The 24,414-nt window shown below is 44.1% G+C and overlaps 2 protein-coding genes across 2 annotated transcripts in view; both read left to right on the forward strand.

The window, feature by feature from the left end:
• The first annotated feature begins 686 nt into the window (after positions 1-686).
• LOC123995516 (ATP-binding cassette sub-family C member 5-like) lies at positions 687-7,105 on the forward strand. Its single transcript, XM_046299163.1, has 5 exons — positions 687-701; positions 4,217-4,362; positions 6,301-6,456; positions 6,854-6,998; positions 7,088-7,105. Exons 1-5 carry the CDS (start codon positions 687-689, stop codon positions 7,103-7,105), a joined length of 480 nt encoding a protein of 159 aa, XP_046155119.1.
• Positions 7,106-15,294: 8,189 nt separating this feature from the next.
• The window catches only part of LOC123994803 (segment polarity protein dishevelled homolog DVL-3-like), a 53,914-nt gene continuing 44,794 nt past the window's right edge, over positions 15,295-24,414 (forward strand). Inside the window, 1 exon segment of the mRNA XM_046297801.1 lies at positions 15,295-15,796. Coding sequence (XP_046153757.1) covers positions 15,636-15,796 — 161 coding nt within the window. The 5' untranslated portion in view covers positions 15,295-15,635.

Genomic DNA, 24,414 nt, shown 5'->3' on the forward strand with positions numbered 1-24,414 from the left:
GTAGTTGTTTGGGCTAAATTATAGGTGGGCTATGTACAGGTGCAGTAATCTGTGAGCTACTCTGACAGTTGGTGCTTAAAGCTAGTGAGGGAGATAAGTGTTTCCAGTTTCAGAGATTTTTGTAGTTCGTTCCAGTCATTAGCAGCAGATAACTGGAAGGAGAGGTGGCCAAAGAGAATTGGTTTTGGGGGTGACTAGAGAGATACTTGCTGGAGCTTGTACTACAGGTAGGTGATGCTATGGTGACCAGAGAGCTGAGATAAGGGGGGCCTTTACCTAGCAGGGTCTTGTAGATGACATGGAGCCAGTGGGTTTGGCGACGAGTATGAAGCGAGGGCCAGCCAACGAGAGCGTATAGGTCGCAATGGTGGGTAGTATATGGGGCTTTGGTGACAAAACGGATGGCACTGTGATAGACTGCATCCAATTTGTTGAGTAGGGTATTGGAGGCTATTTTGTAAATTACATCGCCAAAGTCGAGGATTGGTAGGATGGGCAGTTTTACAAGGGTATGTTTGGCAGCATGAGTGAAGGATGCTTTGTTGTGAAATAAGAAGACAATTCTAGATTTAACTTTGGATTGGAGATGTTTGATGTGGGTCTGGAAGGAGAGTTTACAGTCCAACCAGACACCTAGGTGTTTGTAGTTCTCCACGTATTCTAAGTCAGAGCCGTCCAGAGTAGTGATGTTGGACAGGCGGGTAGGTGCATGCAGCGATCGGTAGAAGAGCATGCATTTAGTTTTACCTGTATTTAAGAGTAATTGGAGGCCACGGAAGGAGAGTTGTATGGCATTGAAGCTTGCCTGGCGGGTTAACACAGTGTCCAAAGAAGGGACAGAAGTATACAGAATGTGGCTGCGTAGAGGTGGATCAGATACTCAACAGCAGCAAGAGCGACATCATTGATGTATACAGAGAAGAGAGTCGGTCCAAGAATTGAACCCTGTCGCACCCCCATAGAGACTGCCAGAGGTCCGGACGGCAGACCCTCCAATATGACACACTGAACTCTATCAGAGCAGTAGTTGGTGAACCAGGTGAGGCAATCATTTGAAAAACCAAGGCTGTCGAGTCTGCCGATGACGATGTGGTGGTTGACAGAGTCAAAAGCCTTGGCCAGATCAATGAATACGGCTGCACGGTAATGTTTCTTATCGATGGCGGTTATGATGTCGTTTAGGACCTTGAGCGTCGCTGAGGTGCACCCATGACCAGTTCTGAAACCAGATTTCATAGCAGAGAGGGTATGGTGAGATTCGAAATGGTCGGTAATCTGTTTGTTGACTTGGCTTTCGAAGACCTTAGAAAGGCATGGTAGGATAGATATAGGTCTGTAGCAGTTTGGGTCAAGAGTGTCCCCCCCCTTTGAAAAGGGTGATGGCCGCAGCTGCTTTCCAATCTTTGGGAATCTCAAACGACATGAAAGAGAGGTTGAACAGGCTAGTAATTGGGGTGGCAACAATTTCGGCAGATAATTTTAGAAAGAAAGGGTCCAGATTGTCAAGCCCGGTTGATTTGTAGGGGTCCATAATAACAGATCGGTTAAGGGCCATTAGCGAAGCAAGACTAGTTCTGCCAGTTAGTCTCCCAACCTACGCAATGAGTTGCTCCATGTAATAATTCCACCTGCAAATAGCCCTAAATGACAACGATATATATCCGTAGTAGTAGATTAATAAAATTCCATGGTATAACATTTTTTGTAAATAAAATAGATACATGGCCACAGTCACCTCGGTGGAAAACATACAAATATAAAATTTGCAGATCACTTAGGTTTGTGAAAGATATTTAAAATATTCCAAAGAATTTCCACAAATCGAGGCAAACAAAATTGCTACATTGAAATTATTACATATATACAGTATATAATATTTGATGATCATCAAGTGTCAAACACATAGATCCTAACACCAATTCCTCCCAGTAACTGGGTTACTGACTGAAAATAAGCATCAGACAAGGTCACTAGTCAAACTGGCAATGCCCTCGTCCAGTCATCTCTCCAAGGCATCACACCTCACTGCTGCCACCAATTGTTGTAGGTAGTTTACTTAATACAGCAAGGGTGCGCCTATACTTGTGTAATGATACCAATTACTCAAGGAAAAACCATTGTAAAGTAGTACAATCATAACCTTATAGAGATATTTGTTATTAACCAAGTAGATTAGGATTGTTCCTATTCCCATGTCTAATCACATTACTACCTGTATGCAATGCAAAGCAATCACCAATTACTATGTAAAAATGATAATACACATTTTGAAACTATACTAACTAAACCATCAGCTCTGTGGTGTGATATAATGGGTATTGAGTCTTTGAGCAGAGTAAAAGGTTAATAGTGCAAAGAAAAATCTCCACACACACACACTTCACTTAAATCAGTCAGCATAAACAATGGCCTGCAAACTACATTGCTCTCGTCTGACCAACCACCCTACTTTAGTTTTCGACCTTAAGTAACCATTGGTCTTATGTAACCATACCAAATGTAACACATCATGCTAATTTGAGTGTCCCGGATTTACATTTACTATGTCATGTCGGGTCTGAGACCAGGCTGGTTTTGGTATCAGCTCCAAGTTTAAATAGGCATCACACCTGCGGGACAGGAACAGGAAGGCAACAACTTCCCAAGATACACCAGGAACGCACAATCCCTCTGTCAGTGTTCAGACTGTCCGCAATAGGCTGAGAGACACTGAACTGAGGGCTTGTAGGCCTGTTGTAATGCAGGTCCTCACCAGACATCACCGGCAACAACGTCACCTATGGGCACAAACCCACCGTCGCTGGAACAGACAGGATTGGCAAAAAGTGCTCTTCACTGATGGTCAGATTCACACTTATATCATTGAAGGAATGAGTGTTACACCGAGGCCTGTACTCTGGAGCGGGATCGATTTGGAGATGGAGGGTCCGTCATGGTCTGGGGCGGTATGTTCACAGCGTCATCGGAATGAGCTTGTTGTCATTGCAGGCAATCTCAACGCTGTGCGTTACAGGGGAGACATCCTCCTCCCTCATGTGGTACCCTTCCTGCAGGCTCATCCTGACATACTGCTCGTTCTGTGCGTGATAATTTAACACATTTGCCACTAGAAATGTGTTGATCCACTTTAGTAGCTAGCAAGTTTATTAGATGGCGACAGTAGTTGCATTGGTAACCAAACAGACTTGCTAGTTTAGCTAACCAAACCAGTTCTAGGTTGCCATTATGAAAATCAAATTATTCAATGCCCTGTTTAATTTGACTTTTGCTCTCCAAATCAGCTCAAACATAAAACATGTGAGGAACTACAGCCATTGAATTCTACTGTGCAAATATACCGTGCGTAAAAGAGAAATACACGCTCTAGAATGCCCTTCAAGCCAATCAGAAACGAGTATTCAACAATGCCATGGTATAATTTATTATATATAGAATGCTATTTTTCAAAGCTAAAGGTTTTGTAGGTTAAGAAGTGGTAAAGAATTCTGCATTAACCAACCTCGTTCATTATGTAAGCAGCGGAGGAGGATGTAGCATTCAGCTTAGCGTGAACGCATCTTCATGTAGTGGCCTTTTCAAGATCCTGGTTAAGGAGAGAGGTCAATGATGTCATGGGAGGGGGGCGTTTAAGGATGCATCGTGGCTCTCGTGTTTGATCTGCGACTGTTGCTCTTAAAGAACGGCTCACACCAAGACTAGAACCTAGTGTACTACTTTTGACGAGGACTCATAGGGCAACGGTAAAGAGTAGTGCACTATGTAGGGAATAGGGTGCCATTTGGGACATACTACAAGGGTCTGCTTTCTTTGCCCTCTGGCACTCGGACCGATGAGGCGGCCAGATGATTACCTAATACTTGATGACTGGAAACAAGTATTGTCAGAGTGAACTTCTCAAATGTACTGTCATCAAACTAGTAGGGACAGATACTACAAAAATGTGTAAGTGTAACAGATGGGGATTTGTAAACACTCCTGAATCTGAGATGTATCCACTTGTTGCCAATTTGAATCCTTTTTGGTGTCGTGACTGGCTAAGTACATTTTAGGAGGGTGTGTTTGCTAGGACCAGGTCCCAGGGTCTAGTCTCGGTGTGAGCTGGAGTAGGTGGTACGGCTACCTCTAACGTCCGCCACAAGATAAATGCTTCCAATACGCCTTTGTTTAAAATGTATCTGCTCTTTATTGACGATACATTCATCTCCATCAATCCCAGGATGCACTGGAAACGGCGGCAAGGGCAGAGGGTGGTTTGTCCCTGAACGGTGGTGCTCACTACATGAAAGAGCTGGAAGAAGAAGCAGTGCGGCGCAAATACCAACACAGCGTCAGAGTCCTCAAACCTATCCGCTCCACCAGCAAGTAGCACCACCGGACACTGTTACAGGTGCATATCGGTAGGACCTAGAGTACTTCCTTGCGAGGCCAAGTGATCAGGAAAGACTAAGTCCTAGATATACAGTTGAAGTCAGAAGTTTACATGAACTAGTTAATGACTCCAACCTAAGTGTTTCAACCACTCCACAAATTCCTTGTTAACAAACTATTTTATCAGGTAAGTTGACTGACAACACATTCTCATTTGCAGCAACAACCTGGGGAATAGTTACAGGGGAGAGGGGGATGAGTCAATTGAAAACTGGGGATTATTAGGTGACCATGATGGTTTGAGGGCCAGATTGGGAATTTAGCCAGGACACCAGGGTTAACACTCCTACGATAAGTGCCATGGGATCTTTAATGACTGCAGAGTCAGGACACCCGTTTAACATCCCATCCGAAAGGCGGCATCCTACACAGGGCACTGTCCCCAATCACTGCCCTCAGGCATTGGGATATTTTTCAGACCAGAGGAAAGAGTGCCTCCTACTGGCCCTCCAACACCACTTCCAGCAGCATCTGTTCTCCCATCCAGGGACTGACCAGGACCAACCCTGCTTAGCTTCAGAAGCAAGCCAGCAGTGGTATGCAGGGTGGTATGCTGCTGGCTATAGTTTTGGTCAGTTAGAACATGTACTTTGTGCATGACACAAGTCATTTTTCCAACTGTTTACAGACAGATTCTTTCACTATCACAATTCCAGTGGGTCAGAAGTTTACATACACTAAATTGACTGTGCCTATAGACAGCTTGGAAAATTCCAGAAAATTATGTCTTTAGAAGCTCAAATGATGTCAATTAGCCTATTGGAGGTGTATCTGGGGCTGTATTTCAAGACCTACCTTCAAACTCAGTGCCTCTTTGCTTGACATAATGGGAAAATCATAAGAAATCAAGACCTCAGAAAAACATTGTAGACCTCCACAAGTCTGGTTCATCAATGAACAATTTCAAAAACACAGTCCTATGGCGTACACAAACGTCAGCAGGACCAGCTACACAATACAAATTCATACAGACCAACAACAAATCACAAGACATACCAAGAAGCTCTCTTTGAGCAACAACCAACACGTACCAAGAAGCTCTCTCTGAGCAACAACCAACACAAGACAAACCAAGAAGCACTCTCCCCTAAAAAAAAAGGAACACTGGCTTTTATCCAGCTGGAGAAGGAGTTTGTACTTGCAGACAGCTGTATCCCCTGACGAGAGGGTGGGGTCTGCTCCAATCGTTCATGGGGCCGACCAATCAGCTGCTTGCTGAAATACACATACCTAAACACAAACCCACAACACAGAAACTGGGGAACGTAACAGTGTGCGAGCAAGGAGGCCTACAAATCTGATTTAGTTACACCAGCTCTGTCAGGAGGAATGGGCCAAAATTCACCCAACTTATTGTGGGAAGCTTGTGGAAGGCTACCCGAAACGTTTGACCCAAGTTAAACAATTTAAAGGCAATGCTGCCAAATACTAATTGAGTATGTAAACTTCTTACCCCCCGGGAATGTGATGAAAGAAATTAAATCTGAAATAAATCATTCTCTCTACTATTATTCGGATATTTCACATTCTTAAAATAAAGTGGTGATCCTAACTGACCTAAGACAGGAAATTTTTACTGGTATTAAATGTCAGGAATTGTGAAAAAGTTAGTTTAAATGTATTTGGCTAAGGTGTATGTAAACTTCTGACTTTAACTGTAGGTGCTCTCTCACCTCTATTGGTATGGCCCTTTTTTAGAATAATATATTTTACAGTAACCTGGCCTAGACCACCAAAGAGCAAGTGGCAACATGGTGGCAAGGAATAACTGGTGGCAATAATGGTGGCAAGGAGGAACTCTTGAGAGAGAGACTCCTCTTGCTGTACACGAGTAGAAGTTCCTCTAACTTTCTGTCCCCCACAACTCCACAGGCACAAGCACCTGGTGGACAATGCGGGCCTCTTCTCCTTCATGACCTTCAACTGGCTGACCCCGTTGGCCGTTCACGCCCACCGCAAAGGCCAGCTGCAACTGGAGGATGTGTGGGCCGTGTCCCAGTTTGAAAGCTGCAAGGTCAACCGCCACAGGTCAGTACTGATTGCTGCACATATGGGGTCAAGAAGGTCAACCTTCCAAGGATAGGTAATGGAATGATGCCAAGAACCCGCTTGGCATGGGTCTCAGCCTCTGTCTTATTTGTCAACATTTTAACGGGTCTTGGTCTCGATACCCTTTGGTCTTGGTCTGGGTCTCAACAGTTGTAGTTTTTCCCCCTTAAGAAAACGTGTTTTATTGTTTTATGGACTGTGATAATCAAAATGTAGAGTGGGGACAGTTTCAGAGGAAGACAGAGAAAAGGCTGAGATGGGATTTGTACCCATATGTGGTGCCTGACTCTGGCACGACAGTTCCAGTCTTGACCCTTAGTAGAGGGAGAATAGTGATTGTTGGTCGACTGGGGTTTGATCGCCTGTGTGTGCGCAGGTTGGCCGGGCTATGGGAGGAGGAGCGCAGGGTGAAAGGGGACGAGGCGTCCCTGTGCGGTGTGGTCTGGGCCTTCTGTCGGACGCGCCTGCTTCTCTCCATCCTCTGCCTCATGGTCACCCAGCTAGCCGGCTTCAGTGGCCCGGTAAGTAACGTCATCTCATCCTTCCCCTGTGGAGGCTTTCTTTCAGTAGCGCTCTCACCCCCTGCCTCTGTCCCCTTCCCTCCATCAAGGCTGAGGCCTACAGGTGAGTGTTACATGTGTTAAGATGTCTCAATGTTAACCCTTTACACTCGTGGGAATTGGCCTGTATGGACAGGGCTAAATTTAAATGTTTCTTACAGAAGAAATATGAAAAGCATAAGCATGGTAGCAATTGAAAGGGGAAAGTTTGGAGATTATGGGAAAATGATTAGACCTAAATTGAGGACACAACCGTTCACCTGACACAAGACTGAATCCAAACATTACACTGTTGATTTTATGTGCATTTTACATTTACTGTACTTTTCGTCGCATTTGTTAACACCGAAATCTGAAAAAACTCTGGATTCATTCAGTAATATGATACGAAATTTCACGGTAAATGTGGGGTAGGTGCAACGTAAGACAAAAAAAGGACAAGGGTTTGAGTGAAGGGTCTAACTGGTGTCTCCAAGTGGCTATACACACCTCTCCAAAGTGTGCAGTTCCTAGGTCATTTCAATGCACTTTTATGACTCAACTAGTCTTTTTTTTGTTTTCCTAGCTGTGCCGCATCACACAATTACTGTTGTTTACTCAATCCAAAAATGGCCCATTATAAAATGACGATCTGGTTCAGGTGGGAATCATTTGAAAGCGTGTCCCATTGCCAACATGACCAGCTAAGTTCTAAAATATGATATTAGTGTTAGGCTTCACTAGGCAGTTCAGAGAAACAGATGGTCATTTTGCTTTGCATAGAAAGAGGTTTGGGTGCGTGAGTGCATTCAGGTGAGTATTCTGCAGTGAATTTTTGAACAGAATGAGCATATGACACCATGTCATTTAACTGTGGATCAAAAACGTTGACACTAAATATGAGTTTTATGTGAAGTGCACATTTGGACTCACAGGTGTTTTGGCTTGCTTGTATGACATCAATGTGGTATTTATGATAATCATTAACGTCTCATCTTTCAAAATGCATCGAGTCCTCTTACTTTACAGCATTTCTTCTCAAACAACAAAGTTGCCCAATAGGCAGGAGGGATGAGCGCAACTTCTAATCAAGTTCAGGACGGCTGTGAGTGAAAACCGATACAGTGCTATGAAGCACAGAGCCTGAGCTCTGATGTAATTTATAGCTTGTTACTGTACAGCCACTGTGTTCCAATTTAGGTGCTTACCAGTGCTCAAATCTGACATTTTCAACCCATTTACTTACGGGTACGAGTGTAAAGGGCTACATTGTGGTCTGAAACATGCCTTACTGACCACTAATTTTAAACAAATGAACTGGATACTAAAGGAGGGTTATGGAATGGGTTGTTTTGGGGTTTTTACCAGTCCAACTCAAATCTGTTTATTTTCGATTCAAATGGTGTCATCTTGGATCCATTGTGTCTGGGTAGGGTGGTCTGGCTGGGAGCATCTTGTACAGGGGCTGGGTAGGGTGGTCTGGCTGGGAGCCTCTTCTACAGGGGCTGGGTAGGGTGGTCTGGCTGGGAGCCTCTTCTACAGGGGCTGGGTAGGGTGGTCTGGCTGGGAGCCTCTTGTACAGGGGCTGGTTTGGGTGGTCTGGCTGGGAGCTTCTTCTACAGGGGCTGGGTAGGGTGGTCTGACTGGGAGCCTCTTCTACAGGGGCTGGGTAGGGTGGTCTTTCTGGGAGCCTCTTCTACGGGGGCTGGGTAGGGTGGTCTGGCTGGGAGCATCTTGTACAGGAGCTGGGTAGGGTGGTCTGGCTGGGAGCCTCTTCTACAGGGGCTGGGTAGGGTGGTCTGGCTGGGAGCCTCTTCTACAGGGGCTGGGTAGGGTGGTCTGGCTGGGAGCCTCTTGTACAGGGGCTGGGTTGGGTGGTCTGGCTGGGAGCTTCTTCTACAGGGGCTGGGTAGGGTGGTCTGACTGGGAGCCTCTTCTACAGGGGCTGGGTAGGGTGGTCTTTCTGGGAGCCTCTTCTACGGGGGCTGGGTAGGGTGGTCTGGCTGGGAGTCTCTTCTACAGGGGCTGGGTAGGGTGGTCTTTCTGGGAGCCTCTTCTACAGTAGGTTACTGTTTTACTGCCCCTCGACAGAGGGGGTCTACAGGTAGTGGGTTAGTGTGTGTTACTGCTCCTAGACATAGGGGGTCTACAGGTAGTGGGTTCCTGGCAGCCGAGCGGAAATGGCGGAAATGGAGGAAAACTCGCCTCCCTGCGGACCTGGCATCCTCCTCTCTACATTTTCCTCTTCTGTCTCTGCTGCTAAAGCCACTTTCTACCGCTCTAAATTCCAAGCTTCTGCCTCTAACCCTAGGAAGCTCTTTGCCACCTTCTCCTCCCTCCTGAATCCTCCTCCCCCTCCCCCCCTCCTCCTCTCCCCCCTCCTCTCTGCAGATGACTTCGTCAACCATTTTGAAAAGAAGGTCGACGACATCCGATCCTCGTTTGCTAAGTCAAACGACACCGCTGGTTCTGCTCACACTGCCCTACCCTGTGCTCTGACCTCTTTCTCCCCTCTCTCTCCAGATGAAATCTCGCGTCTTGTGACGGCCGGCCGCCCAACAACCTGCCCGCTTGACCCTATCCCCTCCTCTCTTCTCCAGACCATCTCCGGAGACCTTCTCCCTTACCTCACCTCGCTCATCGACTCATCCCTGACCGCTGGCTACGTCCCTTCCGTCTTCAAGAGAGCGAGAGTTGCACCCCTTCTGAAAAAACCTACACTCGATCCCTCCGATGTCAACAACTACAGACCAGTATCCCTTCTTTCTTTTCTCTCCAAAACTCTTGAACGTGCCGTCCTTGGCCAGCTCTCCCGCTATCTCTCTCAGAATGACCTTCTTGATCCAAATCAGTCAGGTTTCAAGACTAGTCATTCAACTGAGACTGCTCTTCTCTGTATCACGGAGGCGCTCCGCACTGCTAAAGCTAACTCTCTCTCCTCTGCTCTCATCCTTCTAGACCTATCGGCTGCCTTCGATACTGTGAACCATCAGATCCTCCTCTCCGAGTTGGGCATCTCCGGCGCGGCCCACGCTTGGATTGCGTCCTACCTGACAGGTCGCTCCTACCAGGTGGCGTGGCGAGAATCTGTCTCCTCACCACGCGCTCTCACCACTGGTGTCCCCCAGGGCTCTGTTCTAGGCCCTCTCCTATTCTCGCTATACACCAAGTCACTTGGCTCTGTCATAACCTCACATGGTCTCTCCTATCATTGCTATGCAGACGACACACAATTAATCTTCTCCTTTCCCCCTTCTGATGACCAGGTGGCGAATCGCATCTCTGCATGTCTGGCAGACATATCAGTGTGGATGACGGATCACCACCTCAAGCTGAACCTCGGCAAGACGGAGCTGCTCTTCCTCCCGGGGAAGGACTGCCCGTTCCATGATCTCGCCATCACGGTTGACAACTCCATTGTGTCCTCCTCCCAGAGCGCTAAGAACCTTGGCGTGATCCTGGACAACACCCTGTCGTTCTCAACTAACATCAAGGCGGTGGCCCGTTCCTGTAGGTTCATGCTCTACAACATCCGCAGAGTACGAACCTGCCTCACACAGGAAGCGGCTCAGGTCCTAATCCAGGCACTTGTCATCTCCCGTCTGGATTACTGCAACTCGCTGTTGGCTGGGCTCCCTGCCTGTGCCATTAAACCCCTACAACTCATCCAGAACGCCGCAGCCCGTCTGGTGTTCAACCTTCCCAAGTTCTCTCACGTCACCCCGCTCCTCCGCTCTCTCCACTGGCTTCCAGTTGAAGCTCGCATCCGCTACAAGACCATGGTGCTTGCCTACGGAGCTGTGAGGGGAACGGCACCTCAGTACCTCCAGGCTCTGATCAGGCCCTACACCCAAACAAGGGCACTGCGTTCATCCACCTCTGGCCTGCTCGCCTTCCTACCACTGAGGAAGTACAGTTCCCACTCAGCCCAGTCTAAACTGTTCGCTGCTCTGGCCCCCCAATGGTGGAACAAACTCCCTCACGACGCCAGGACAGCGGAGTCAATCACCACCTTCCGGAGACACCTGAAACCCCACCTCTTTAAGGAATACCTAGGATAGGATAAGTAATCCTTCTCACCCCCCCCCCTTTAAGATTTAGATGCACTATTGTAAAGTGACTGTTCCACTGGATGTCATAAGGTGAATGCACCAATTTGTAAGTCGCTCTGGATAAGAGCGTCTGCTAAATGACTTAAATGTAAATGTAGTGTGTGTTACTGCTCCTAGACAGAGGGGGTCTACAGGTAGTGGGTTAGGGTGTGTTACTCTCCTAGACAGAGGGGGTCTACAGGTAGTGGGTTAGTGTGTGTTACTGCTCCTAGACAGAGGGGGTCTACAGGTAGTGGGTTAGTGTATTGGTTCCATACACACATAAAGTAAGATGTTATTGGTTACATACACACATAAAGTAAGATGTTATTGGTTACATACACACACAAAGTAAGATGTTATTGGTTACATACACACACATAAAGTAAAATGTTATTGGTTACAAGTAAAACTAAATGCATGCTCTTCAACCGATCGCTACCTGCACCTACCCGCCTGTCCTACAAGACCCTGCTAGGTAAAGTCCCCCCTTATCTCAGCTCGCTGGTCACCATAGCATCTCCCACCTGTAGCACACGCTCCAGCAGGTATATCTCTCTAGTCACCCCCAAAACCAATTCTTTCTTTGGCCGCCTCTCCTTCCAGTTCTCTGCTGCCAATGACTGGAACGAACTACAAAAATCTCTGAAACTGGAAACACTTATCTCCCTCACTAGCTTTAAGCACCAACTGTCAGAGCAGCTCACAGATTACTGCACCTGTACATAGCCCACCTATAATTTATCCCAAACAACTACCTCTTTCCCAACTGTATTTAATTAATTAATTAATTTTGCTCCTTTGCACCCCATTATTTTTATTTCTACTTTGCACATTCTTCCACTGCAAATCTACCATTCCAGTGTTTTACTTGCTATATTGTATTTACTTTGCCACCATGGCCTTTTTTGCCTTTACCTCCCTTCTCACCTCATTTGCTCACATTGTATATAGACTTGTTTATACTGTATTATTGACTGTATGTTTGTTTTACTCCATGTGTAACTCTGTGTCGTTGTATCTGTCGAACTGCTTTGCTTTATCTTGGCCAGGTCGCAATTGTAAATGAGAACTTGTTCTCAACTTGCCTACCTGGTTCAATAAAGGTGAAATAAATAAAAAAACATACACACACATAAAGTAAAATGTTATTGGTTACATACACACACATAAAGTAAAATGTTTTTGTTTACATACACACACATAAAGTAAAATGTTATTGGTTACATACACACACATAAAGTAAAATGTTTTTGTTTACATACACACACATAAAGTAAAATGTTATTGGTTACATACACACACATAAAGTAAAATGTTATTGGTTACATACACACATAAAGGAAGTTGTTATTGGTTACATACACACACATAAAGTAAGATTTTATTGGTTACATACACACACATAAAGTAAGATGTTATTGGTTACATACACACACATAAAGTAAAATGTTATTGGTTACATACACACATAAAGTAAGATGTTATTGGTTACATACACACATAAAGTAAGATGTTATTGGTTACATACACACAAATAAAGTAAAATGTTATTGGTTACATACACGTGATTAGCAGATGTTATTGGTTACATACACGTAGGAATGAATTAAGACTATATACATATGGAAGAGCGATGTCAGAGCGGAATGGACTAAGATACAGTAGAATAGTATAGAATACTATATATACACATGAGATGAGTAATACAGACTAAGATACAGTAGAATAGTATAGAAAACAGTATATACATATGAGATGAGTAATGCCAGATATGTAAACATTATTAAGTGACTAAGATACAGTAGAATAGTATAGAATACAGTATATACATATGAGATGAGTAATGCCAGATATGTAAACATTATTACAGTGACTGGTGTTCCATTCCTTAAAGTGGCCAGTAATTTCTAGTCTGACTATAGGCAGCAGCTTCTATTATGTTAGTGATGGCTGTTTAGCAGTCTGATGGCCTTGAGATAGAAGCTGTTTTTCAGTCTCTCGGTCCCAACTTTGATGCACCTGTACTGACCTCGCCTTCTGGATGATAGCGGGGTGAACAGGCAGTGGCTCGGATGGTTGATATCCTTGATGATCTTTTTGGCCTTCCTGTGACATTGGGTGCTGTAGGTGTCCTGGAGGGCATGTAATTTGCCCCCGGTATGCGTTATGCAGACCGCACCACCCTCTGGAGAGCCCTGCAGATGCGGGTTGTGTAGTTGCCGTACCAGGTGGTGATACATTCCGAATGGATGCTTTCAATTGTGCTTCTGTAAAAGTTTGAGGGTTTTAGGTGACAAGACACATTTATTTAGCCTACTGAGGTTGAAGAGGCTCTGTTGCACCTTCTTCACCACACTGTCTGTGTGGTCCATTTCAGTTTGTCAGTGATGTGTACGCCAAGGAACTTGAAACTTTCCACCTTCTCCACTGTGGTCCCGTCGATGTAGATAGGGGGGTGCACCCGCTGCTGTTTCCTGAAGTCCATGATCATCTCCTTTATTTTGTTGACGTTGAGTGAGAGGTTGTTTTCCAGACACCATACTCCGAGTGGCCTCACCTCCTCCCTGTACGCTGTCTTGTCATCGTTGGTAATCAAGCCTACTACTACTACTATCAAGCCTACTATGGTTGTGTCGTCTGCAATCTTGATGATTGAGTTGGAGGTGTGCATGGCCACGCAGTCATGGGTGAACAGGGAGTACAGGAGGGGGCTGGGCGCGCACCCTTGTGGGGCCCCAGTGTTGAGGATCAGCGGAGTGAAGGTGATGATTCCTACCTTCATCACCTGGGGGCGACCCGTAAGGGAGTCCAGGACCCAGTTGTACAGGGCGGGGTTCAGACCCAGGGCCTCGAGCTTAATGAGGAGCTTGGAGATTACTATGGTGTTGAATGTTGAGCTATAGTTAATAAACAGCATTCTTACATAGGTATTCCTGTTCTCCAGATAGGACAGGGCAGTGTGCAGCGTAATGGCGATTGTGGATCTATTGGGGCGGTAAATAAATTGGAGTGGGCCTAGGGTATCAGGTAAGGTAGAGGTGATAGAGGTGATATGATCCTTGACTAGTCTCTCAAAGCACTTAATGATGACAGAGGTGAGTGCTACAGGGTGATAGTCATTAAGTTCAGTTACCTTTGACTTCTTGGGTACAGGAAGACTGGTGGATATCTTGAAGCATGTGGGGACAGCAGACTGGGATAGGGAGACACACACACACAGAAATCAGAACCATGGACAGCCACATCATATTTAGCTTATGCTGATTGGACTTAATAGTTGTTGTTATCTTTTTGGTGTCAATGTATTAGACTAAGCATTGGTGAATTGATGGTGTTGAAGTTGAAATGGTGCTGGAATTAGTGGAGGCAGCTCCTGTTTTCTTTGCCTCTTGCGGTAACTCTCTGGTTCTAAATCAATAGTTGTTTAGTGGTCCGAAAATGTCAGAAGCATTAACTTGCTTGACCATGCTGTAGGTCATGTAACTGTTTGTTACATATTAATGCCTATGATTTTGGAACGAGATGTTCGAAGAGCATGTAGTGTATATATCACGGTCACAAGGCATAGGGTTATAGAGCAAACGAGGCAATTATCACAACACATAGGTTGATGTAATATGGCTTTTTGGGGGGGCTTGGCTTCCCCAGTGATTTTACCCACGCATCCCTACTGTTCTATAGTAACTGATCCGTCGTCAGTATTGTGAAATATATCTTTTTTTATATAGAAATATTTTAATATAGAACATTTTTTGAGAGCTGCGCTGGATTTCTTTCGATCCTTTTCAGTATCGACAAATGCTCCAAAGACGCACGTAGCAAAGGCTCTCTCTCCGTGGTGTTTTGGGAAACGAACGTTACATCCTCGGCTGTTGTTGGAACGGTGTGTTTAAAACACTCGTAAGCATGTTCCGTGCTATCGGGTCAAGGGCCCTGGTCTATAATGATGAGAGGGATGCCAACCTAAACTAAGCATTGACACCAAACACATTGCATATGATCTAACAACAGACAGACGAATGGCCGTTACTTGTAGGCTAAGACGTGTTTCCTTATAGTCTACTACGTGATACAAATCTGTCCGTATTTTCCTACATCTTCAAGAGTTCAAATGAAATGTCTTGTTCATTTCATTCCCAGTCCTCTAGAGGGAGTTTCATTGGAATGTCGATAGGAGGGGCTATTGTCCCACATCGGCGGACAGATGTTACAATGAGCAGGGTGTCGGTGTCCGCCGATGTGGAGCGCAATCCGAGGCTCATGACAGGGGCAAATGAACCCAATTACGTTATTTTGTGATAAGAGACTGCAACGGACACAAGTAATACCACGTTTTTACGTGTTTTATTTGGACACATCTGTCCGCATTTGGCGTCGTGCAGGGTCCGTCTCACGAAGTGGAGCGAAGAGTTGACAACAGCCGGGAAAACAGGCTAGAGGAGACACTGGAATATCCAGCGCCAGGGAGGGAGAAAGCGGAAACCGGGCTGGATGTAACGGGATTTACCCTCCCCAGCGGTTCGCCATGGGGGAGACCAAAATTATCTATCATCTGGACGACCAGGAAACTCCCTACCTGGTCAAATTGCCCATCGCTGCCGACAGGGTTACTCTTGCCGACTTCAAAAATGCCCTCAATAAACCCAACTATACATTTTTCTTTAAATCTATGGACGATGATTTCGGGTAAGACCATTGTGCAAAGTAACTTACTTTGCTGCTCTTCCATATAAATATGGGGTGTAGAAGTGGTGTTTTTATTTTTCCTGTTATTGATACTGTTGGATAGACACTGAGATTTTACATTCCCGTACGCATTCTCTGCGCCCCGCCTCTCCTGTCAATGTCACTTGATAGCCTAGGATTTGTAGAGCGCCTTTACGCATGGCTAAAATACAGTAAATAGCTTTCCTATCAGTGTTTTGAATAGACTACAAATATGTAATCCGATCTGATCAAATGGGATAGATTGTAGTTTATTTCATATATCAAGAGCGTCCATTTTGGAAATGGAGGACTCCGGTTATTGGCATCACTGAGGATACTGGGTGGGGGGTGCGGTTGGAAGTCAGATGTTTTTATGACGGACGGAGTTGTTCCAAACGCTTGTTTTTCTGTTAATGCCACAGAAGAAGTGTTGATGGTTTCCAAGTCTCCCCTCCCACCCCGTAAAAAACACACTATGCTTTGGGGAGGCTAGAGGGAAAAACGGGTCAATCGACAGCTTTTAATGGTGAGTTACTAAAGCGCACGGCTTTGCGTCTTCTCAGAAGAGCGGCCGTCCGTTGTGATAATTTTTGAGCGTAAAAAGGATTTGACGAAATAACGAAACTTTGTGCTTGGAATTTTCCTAAATTCGATAGTTTCCATCATGCGCACTAGACAGTAGCCCTCGGTGGTCACTAGTTACCACAGCCACAAAGTCATAAACCCCGCCTATTCTACAATTTTCTTCAGATGTGATTGTAAACCTAACCTTAACCACAGTGCTAATCTTATGCCTAAACCTAACCTTAATACTAAAAAGCAGATTTTTGTTTTCATTAAGTTTTAAGAATTTTGACCTTGACTGTGCTTTCTAGTGGAAATCATAGTTCTCTCCATACTCTGATTTACTGAGGTTATTGTCTGTGTCTGAGCTGGTGGATTTTACTGTTCCGTGCTCTGTAGAGACTGATTTAACAGTTGTCAAAACAAAATGCTTGGAAGAGGATGAACTTGATAATGTCAATTCCCAATGCCTTAGTTTTTCTTGAAAATGGAAGCACCATTCTTGAAAATTGATACTGGAAAGGGACCATGGACAAGGTTTCTCTTTTGTGATCAATAGAAAATTAGGTTAATTTCCTTGCCCTCATAAATTCAACCGTCATTACTGTGTGTGTGTGTGTGTGTGTGTGTGTGTGTGTGTGTGTGTGTGTGTGTGTGTGTGTGTGTGTGTGTGTGTGTGTGTGTGTGTGTGTGTGTGTGTGTGTGAGAGAGCTTAGCTTGAATGTGTTGGAGAAAGATAAAATACATTTTGTGATCTGTGCTTATGGCTATCTAGAAAGCTGGACTTGGAAATATTGTGGACAGGGATTTGGATTACCCTATTCATGGTTGATACCAAACATACACACAGACAAAGTGTGGTCAGCAAGTGGTATGGTTTCATCCTCCTTCTGCCCAGCAGTGTACACGACATTCGGAAAGTGTTCAGACCCCTTGACTTTTTCCACATTTTGTTACGTTACAGCCTTAATGGATGAAATAAAATGAAATAAAATAAAAATCCTCATCAATCTACACACAATACCCCCAACATTTCTGGAGAGACCTGAAAATAGCTGTGCAGTGACACTCCCCATCCAACCTGACAGAGCTTGAGAGGATCTGCAGAGAAGAATGGGAGAAACTCCCCAAATATATGTGTGCCAAGCTTGTAACATCATACCCAAGTAGACTCAAAGCTGTAATCACTGGCAAAGGTGCTTCAGCAAAGAACAGAGTAAAGGGTCTGAATACTTATGTAAGTGTTATATTTCAGTTTTTTTTAAATATATAAATGTACTTTGTCATTATGGGGTATTGTGTGTAGATTGATGAGGGGGAAAAACAATTGAATCAATTTTAGAATAAGGCTGTAACATAACAAAATGTGTAAAAAGTCAAAGGGGTCTGAATACTTTCCAAATGCACTGTACATGTATATGAATGTAACACCATGGAGGAATACAATAATAATGAAGTGGCTCAGAAATCAAAATAATGCACTTGAATTATTACTCAGATAACCTTTTTACAGAACGGCATTAATTGCAGTTCCACATGTGGGAACATTGCTACTGCAACATGTTAACGCCACATTTTCACATGTGAGGGGAATAACACTATTTCACCCCCACATGTGAACATACAATTCCACATTTGAAAGTTAGATTTTCACATGTGAACTTGTGATTTCACATGTCAAACTACAATTCACGTGTGAGGTGAAAACAACATGTTATTCTCCTCACATGAGAAAAGATGGTGTCAATTCTATTTAATACATGTGAAAATATGGTTTCACGTGAAATTAAAGCTCAACATGTGAAAACAGCCATTTCACATTTGAAACAACACATTTCAAGTATGGTGCTGCTTCTGCTGCAGACCTGTAGCTGATCAGTCAGAATTATTTTATGTGCTATTCCTCCCTTCCTTGCAGTAATCACTGACCTTACGAGCATGGGCGGATTGGTGGAGGCTATGGAGTGATATCCTTGCGCTCACCTATCCAATCGTGTTAGAATAGTGATGACTTTAAGGAAGGACTGAAGGATGTATTCGAGGATGGTATGTTAAATAAATACAAAAATGTATGTAAACAAAAGCCTGGTGTGGACCACTAGAACCACACCCTACCGCTCTAGACCCCCAACCGGGTACATCTGTTTCTATAGTAGTGGATACTGTGTGTGTGTGTGTGTGTGTAGTGGAGCAGAGTGCTCGCTCTGTCTCTTAGGAAGCTGACCTACTTTCCTCCCTTCCTGTTTTATTTTCCTGTCTTCCCCTCTTCTCTGTCGACTTGAGACTATTTGCATATTAGATGTGTGCGCATGTACTGGGGAATAGATTAGCTGTCTTTGTCTCTGTGTTTGTGTCTGGCCTCCTGTGGTTTTTTAATCTGTCTCTCTGTCCTATTTGTGTTGTTTATGGCTGGGAAGAAAAAAGGATGCCGACTCTGAACCTCAGAGATTATTACCCTCCCCCCTTTCACCTCTGTCCCTTCCCTCCTGCTCTCTTTTCCATCCCTCCTGACCCTCTTTTTCATCCTCCCTCTTTTTCATAGCTCTTCCCTCATCCCTCCCTCCCTCCATCCGTGTGTGTCCAGAGCAGCATCCGTCTTATTTGTCCGTAGTAAATCTGATCAGGGAGTGCTTCACTGCTTTTCCACATCAGTGGAGTAGTCTGCACCTGCAGGCCTGGATAGATTAACCAGTCCAACAACCCATATCATGCTGTCCTGTGAGGCTCAGTTGGTAAAACATGGCGCTTGCAAAGCCAGGATCGTATTTTCGATTCCTGCTGGGGCCACCCAATATAAAAGAGGATGCATGAGCTACTGTATTTGTCTTTGGAACAAGGATGAATGAGCTACTGTAGGTGTCCTTGGAACAAGGATGCATGAGCTACTGTATTTGTCTTTGGAACAGGGATGCATGAGCTACTGTAGGTGTCCTTGGAACAAGGATGCATGAGCCACTGTATTTGTCTTTGGAACAGGGATGCATGAGCTACTGTAGGTGTCCTTGGAACAAGGATGAATGAGCTACTGTAGGTGTCTTTGGAACAAGGATGCATGAGCTACTGTAGGTGTCCTTGGAACAAGGATGAATGAGCTACTGTAGGTGTCTTTGGAACAAGGATGAATGAGCTACTGTAGGTGTCTTTGGAACAAGGATGCATGAGCTACTGTAGGTGTCTTTGGAACAAGGATGCATGATCTACTGTAGGTGTCTTTGGAACAAGGATGAATGAGCTACTGTAGGTGTCTTTGGAACAAGGATGCATGAGCTACTGTAGGAATCTTTGGAACAAGGATGCATGTAGTACTGTAGGTGTCTTGGAACAAGGATGAACGAGCTTAAACAATGGACACATTCGGTACAATTATAAGGAATGGGAACCTAGATAACTTCCAGGACCTAAGTAAAAAAAACATGGCTTAGATAAACACGATTTTTACAGATACCTACAAGTTTGACACTATTTCTTAAGGGAGATAAAAGTGACTAACCCTAGAGCACCTCCAATATTAATCCAAGTATTCACTAACGCATACATCTTTGGGAGTAACAAAAAAACTATTTCAAATCTCTACTTGGGTATTCAATCCTCAAAGAAACATTCTACAAACTATATTAAAAAGAAATGGGAGGAGGAACTTAACATTGAAATAACTGATGAAACATGGTTGAACATATTAGAGACTCTACAAAGCTCCACCAACTCAAGGTCATGGAGAGAATTCTGTTGGAAGAATGTTATACGTTTCTTCATAATGCCTAAACTGAAATCAAAACAGACTGGCTCCCTACACCCTTGTTGGAGAGAATGTGGTCTATTGAGGGAGGATCACTCTCATATCTTTTGGACTTGCCCCGCAATCAAAACTTACTGGGGTTTTAGGCTGAGTTTCTGTACAGTACTTTGAGATATCAGCTGATGTAAGAAGGGCTGTATAAATACATTTGATTTGATGCTTAGAAGAGTAAGAGAAGTAGAGGGAGGGATGGATTGAGATGCAGAAAGAGAGAGTGAGAGAGATTATTATTGTTTTTAATGTGCTTAATAAAATGAGCCGCAGGGCTTGGGACTGCCACACTATGCATCCTAAATGGCACCGTATTTCTTTCATAGTGCACTACATTTGACAAGAGCCCTCAAAAGTAGTGCACTATGTAGGGAATAGGGTGCCATTTAGGACTCAAACCCCTGAGTTTCCGCGTTACACACACACACACACACACACACACACACACACACACACACACACACACACACACACACACACACACACACACACACACACACACACACACACACACACACACACACACACACACACACACACACACACACACACACACACACACACACACACACACACACACACACACACACACACACACACACACACACACAGCGACAGGGAACAGGAGACTCCTCCTCTTCTCTCTGGCTCTTCGTCCGCCAGGACAAATGGTAAAGTCATTATTCAAAGCATCTTTGTGTCTGAATGCATCGGCAGGTGTGTGTGTGTATGATAGAGGAGGGTTCCTGACAGATTACTAGTGTGTCTTTGTGTGTGCGTGACTTCTCTTACTCATGAAAAGAAAATACAGATGTGCTATCTTCATGTGAACAAGTTCTCACAGCAGGAAAGTAATCCTGCAGCAACAACCAATGTGAATTTTATTACAGTTATTAGGCAGATAATAATTAATGGACATTTGTCTAGGGGCTAATGCATTTTACATTAGGGAAAATCAAGTCTGACATTTTTAAGTGGAAATTACAAACTACAGAATCCTTTTTAAACCTTGAATACAGTAGAAGTTAGCATTTCATGCTGCGCAGGAAAATTCGCTGCGGCACAACAGTCATCAAATTAAAAATCTGTCCAGTATCTCTACACACATCCAAATGTGGCTCAGGAGCAGGACAAAACTAGGTCAGGTATACATAAGGTAAATGTCTACTCACTGCTCATGATTGTCTGCTCGTGTTTGTACTCATGGGTAAATGTTTGTGTAAAGGAAGACATTTTAAGTGATGTATTAAACCAGTCATATTTCTTTCTATGCTTGTTTTTTATTTTCCATATGTTATGCTCTTCACCTCTAACAACGCTCTGTCTGTCTGTCTTGGTGGTTTCTATGGCAACAGTGTTCACTTGAGGTCAGCACTTTTTCAGGGAGCAGCTGGGGAGGGGCTAGTGGCGTGAGCAACTTTTTGTGTTAATGTTTGAGAGAGACGCACTGAGAAAAATGTGTGATATTGTAGAGCCTGTAGTGTATTGTTTTCATCTGGCTGTTGTCATTTCATGTATTTATTTGCCCCACACAACCACTTAAAAAAAAACAATTTGCCCCACACATCCACTCTTTACGCCTTTGTTATTTTATTATTATACGGGCACATTTGTTGGTATTAAAGGTCCAATGCAGATGTTTTTATCTCAATATCAAATCATTTCTCTGTAACAGTTAAGTACCTTACTGTGAAATATTTGTTTTTCAATTAAAATGCTCAAAAATAAACAAAAATAGCTTCTTAGCAAAGAGCAATTTCTCAAGCAAGAATTTTGCTAGGAGGGGAAAACTAGTTGAGAGGGCATTGGCAGAGACATTTGGAACTCTCTTTCTTATTGGTCTATTAACTCCTTTAACATCTGGTGTGTCACCAGGCAGGCCAAAACTCCATCCCATCAAAAGAGGCTGAAATTTCAGTCTTTTCGAAAAGCTCTTACACTAAAAGGGCATTATCATTTTCGCACTACTATTCCAACCTCATAGTGTGGAAATATTCACTGAGGATAAAACATGACAGACTGACCAGGTGGAAGTTATGATCCCATATTGATGTCACTTGTTAAATCCACTTCAGTCAGTGTAGATGAAGGGGAGGAGGCAGGTTAAAGAATAATTTTTAAGACTTGAAAGAATTCAGACATGGATTGTGTAGGTGTGCCATTCAGAGATAAAGCAAAGCAGTTCGACACATATAACAACACAGAGTTACACATGGAATAAACACACATACAGTCAATAATACAGTAGGAAAAGTCTATATACAGTGTGTGAAAATGAGGTAAGATAAGGGAGGTAAGGCAGTAAATAGGCCATAGTGGCAAAGTAATTACAATATAGCAATTAAAAACTGCTGATAGATGTGCAGAAGATGAATGTGCAAGTAGAGATACTGGGGTGCAAAGGAGCAAGATAAATAAATAGATACAGTATGGGGATGAGGTAGATAGCTCATCTGTAAACAGCCCATCTATGTACAGGTGCAGTGATCTGTGAGCTGCTCTGACAGTTGGTGCTTAAAGTTAGTGCGGGAGATATGAGCCTCCAGCTTCAGTGAATTTTGAAGTTCATTCCAGTCATTGGCAGCAGAGAACTGGAAGGAAAGGCAGCCAAAAGAGGAATTGGCTTTGGCGGTGACCAGTGAAATATACCTGCTGGAGCGCGTGCTGCTATGGTGACAAGTGAGCTGAGGTGGGGCTTTACCTAGCAGATTTTTATTATATTTTTTATTTTACCTTTACTTAACCAGGCAAGTCAGTTAAGAACAAATTCTTATTTTCAATGACGGCCTTGGAACAGTGGGTTAACTGCCTGTTCAGGGGCAGAACGACAGATTTTGTACCATGTCAGCTCGGGGGTTCGAAATTGCAACCTTTCGGTTACTAGTCCAACGCTCTAACCACTAGGCTACCCTGCCGCCCCAGATACTTGTACATGACCTGGAGCCAGTGGGTTTTGACGACGAGTATGAAGCGAGGGCCAGCCAACGAGAACGTACAGCTCGGAGTGGTGGATAGTATATGGGGCTTTGGTGACGAAACGGATGTCATCCAATTTGTTGAGTAGAGTTTTGGAGGCTATTTTATAAATGCCATCGCCGAAATCGAGGATTGGTAAGATAGTCAGTTTTACGAGGGTATGTTTGGCAGCATGAGTGAAGGATGCTTTGTTGCGAAAGAGGAAGCCAATACTAGATTTAATTTTGGATTGGAGATGCTTAATGTGAGTCTGGAAGGAGAGTTTACAGTCTAGCCAGACACCTAGGTATTTGTAGTTGTCCACATGTCAGAACCGTCCAGAGTAGTGATGCTGGATGGGCGGGCAGTGATTGGATGAAGAGCATACACTTAGTTTTACTAGCATTTCAGAGCAGTTGGAGGCCACGGAAGGAGAGTTTTATGGCATTGGAGCTTGTTTGGAGGTTTCTTAGCACAGTGTCCAAAGAAGGACCCGAAGTATACAGAATGGTGTCGTCTGCGTAGAGGTGGATCAGAGAATCACCAGTAGCAAGAGCGCCATCATTGATACAGAGAAGAGAGTCGGCCCGAGGCTTGAACCCTGTGGCACCTACCTAGGAGACTGCCAGAGGTCCGGACAACAGGCCCTCCGATTTGACACACTGAACTCTGTCTGAGAAGTAGTTGGTGAACCAGGCGAGACAGTCTTTTGAGAAACCAAGTTTGTTGAGTTTGCCGATAAGAATGTGGTGATTGACAGAGTCAAAAGCCTTGGCCAGGTCGATGAATAGAGCTGCATAGTAATATCTCTTGTCGATGGCGGTTATGATATCGTTTAGGACCTTGAGCGTGGCTGAGGTGCACCCATGACCAGCTCTGTCTAAATTGTTGACGTCCCTTTTTTCAATACCTTTTTGAATTGTAATTACTTGCTACTATGGCCTATTTATTGCTTTACCTCCTCACTCCATTTTCACACACTGTATGTTTGTTTACTCCATGTGTAACTCTGTGTTGTTGTTTGTGTCGCACTGCTTTGCTTTATTTTGGTTAGGTCGCAGATGTAAATGAGAACTTGTTTTCAATTAGCCTACCTGGCTAAATAATGGTGAAATAAAAAAAATTCTGTATGTAAATGTATGTAAAAAATTAATAAAAAACACAAAAAACCATCTCATTTACCTCACCTTGCGAGGTCAACTGCACTAGTTAGTTTTTTGTTTTTTGTTTTGTTTTAGTTTTTAGTTTCAGATACAATATTTTAATTCATATTAATTAATATTCCTCTCAT

Source organism: Oncorhynchus gorbuscha, linkage group LG14 (assembly GCF_021184085.1).
Source record: "Oncorhynchus gorbuscha isolate QuinsamMale2020 ecotype Even-year linkage group LG14, OgorEven_v1.0, whole genome shotgun sequence".
In the NCBI taxonomy this organism is placed as follows: domain Eukaryota; kingdom Metazoa; phylum Chordata; class Actinopteri; order Salmoniformes; family Salmonidae; genus Oncorhynchus; species Oncorhynchus gorbuscha.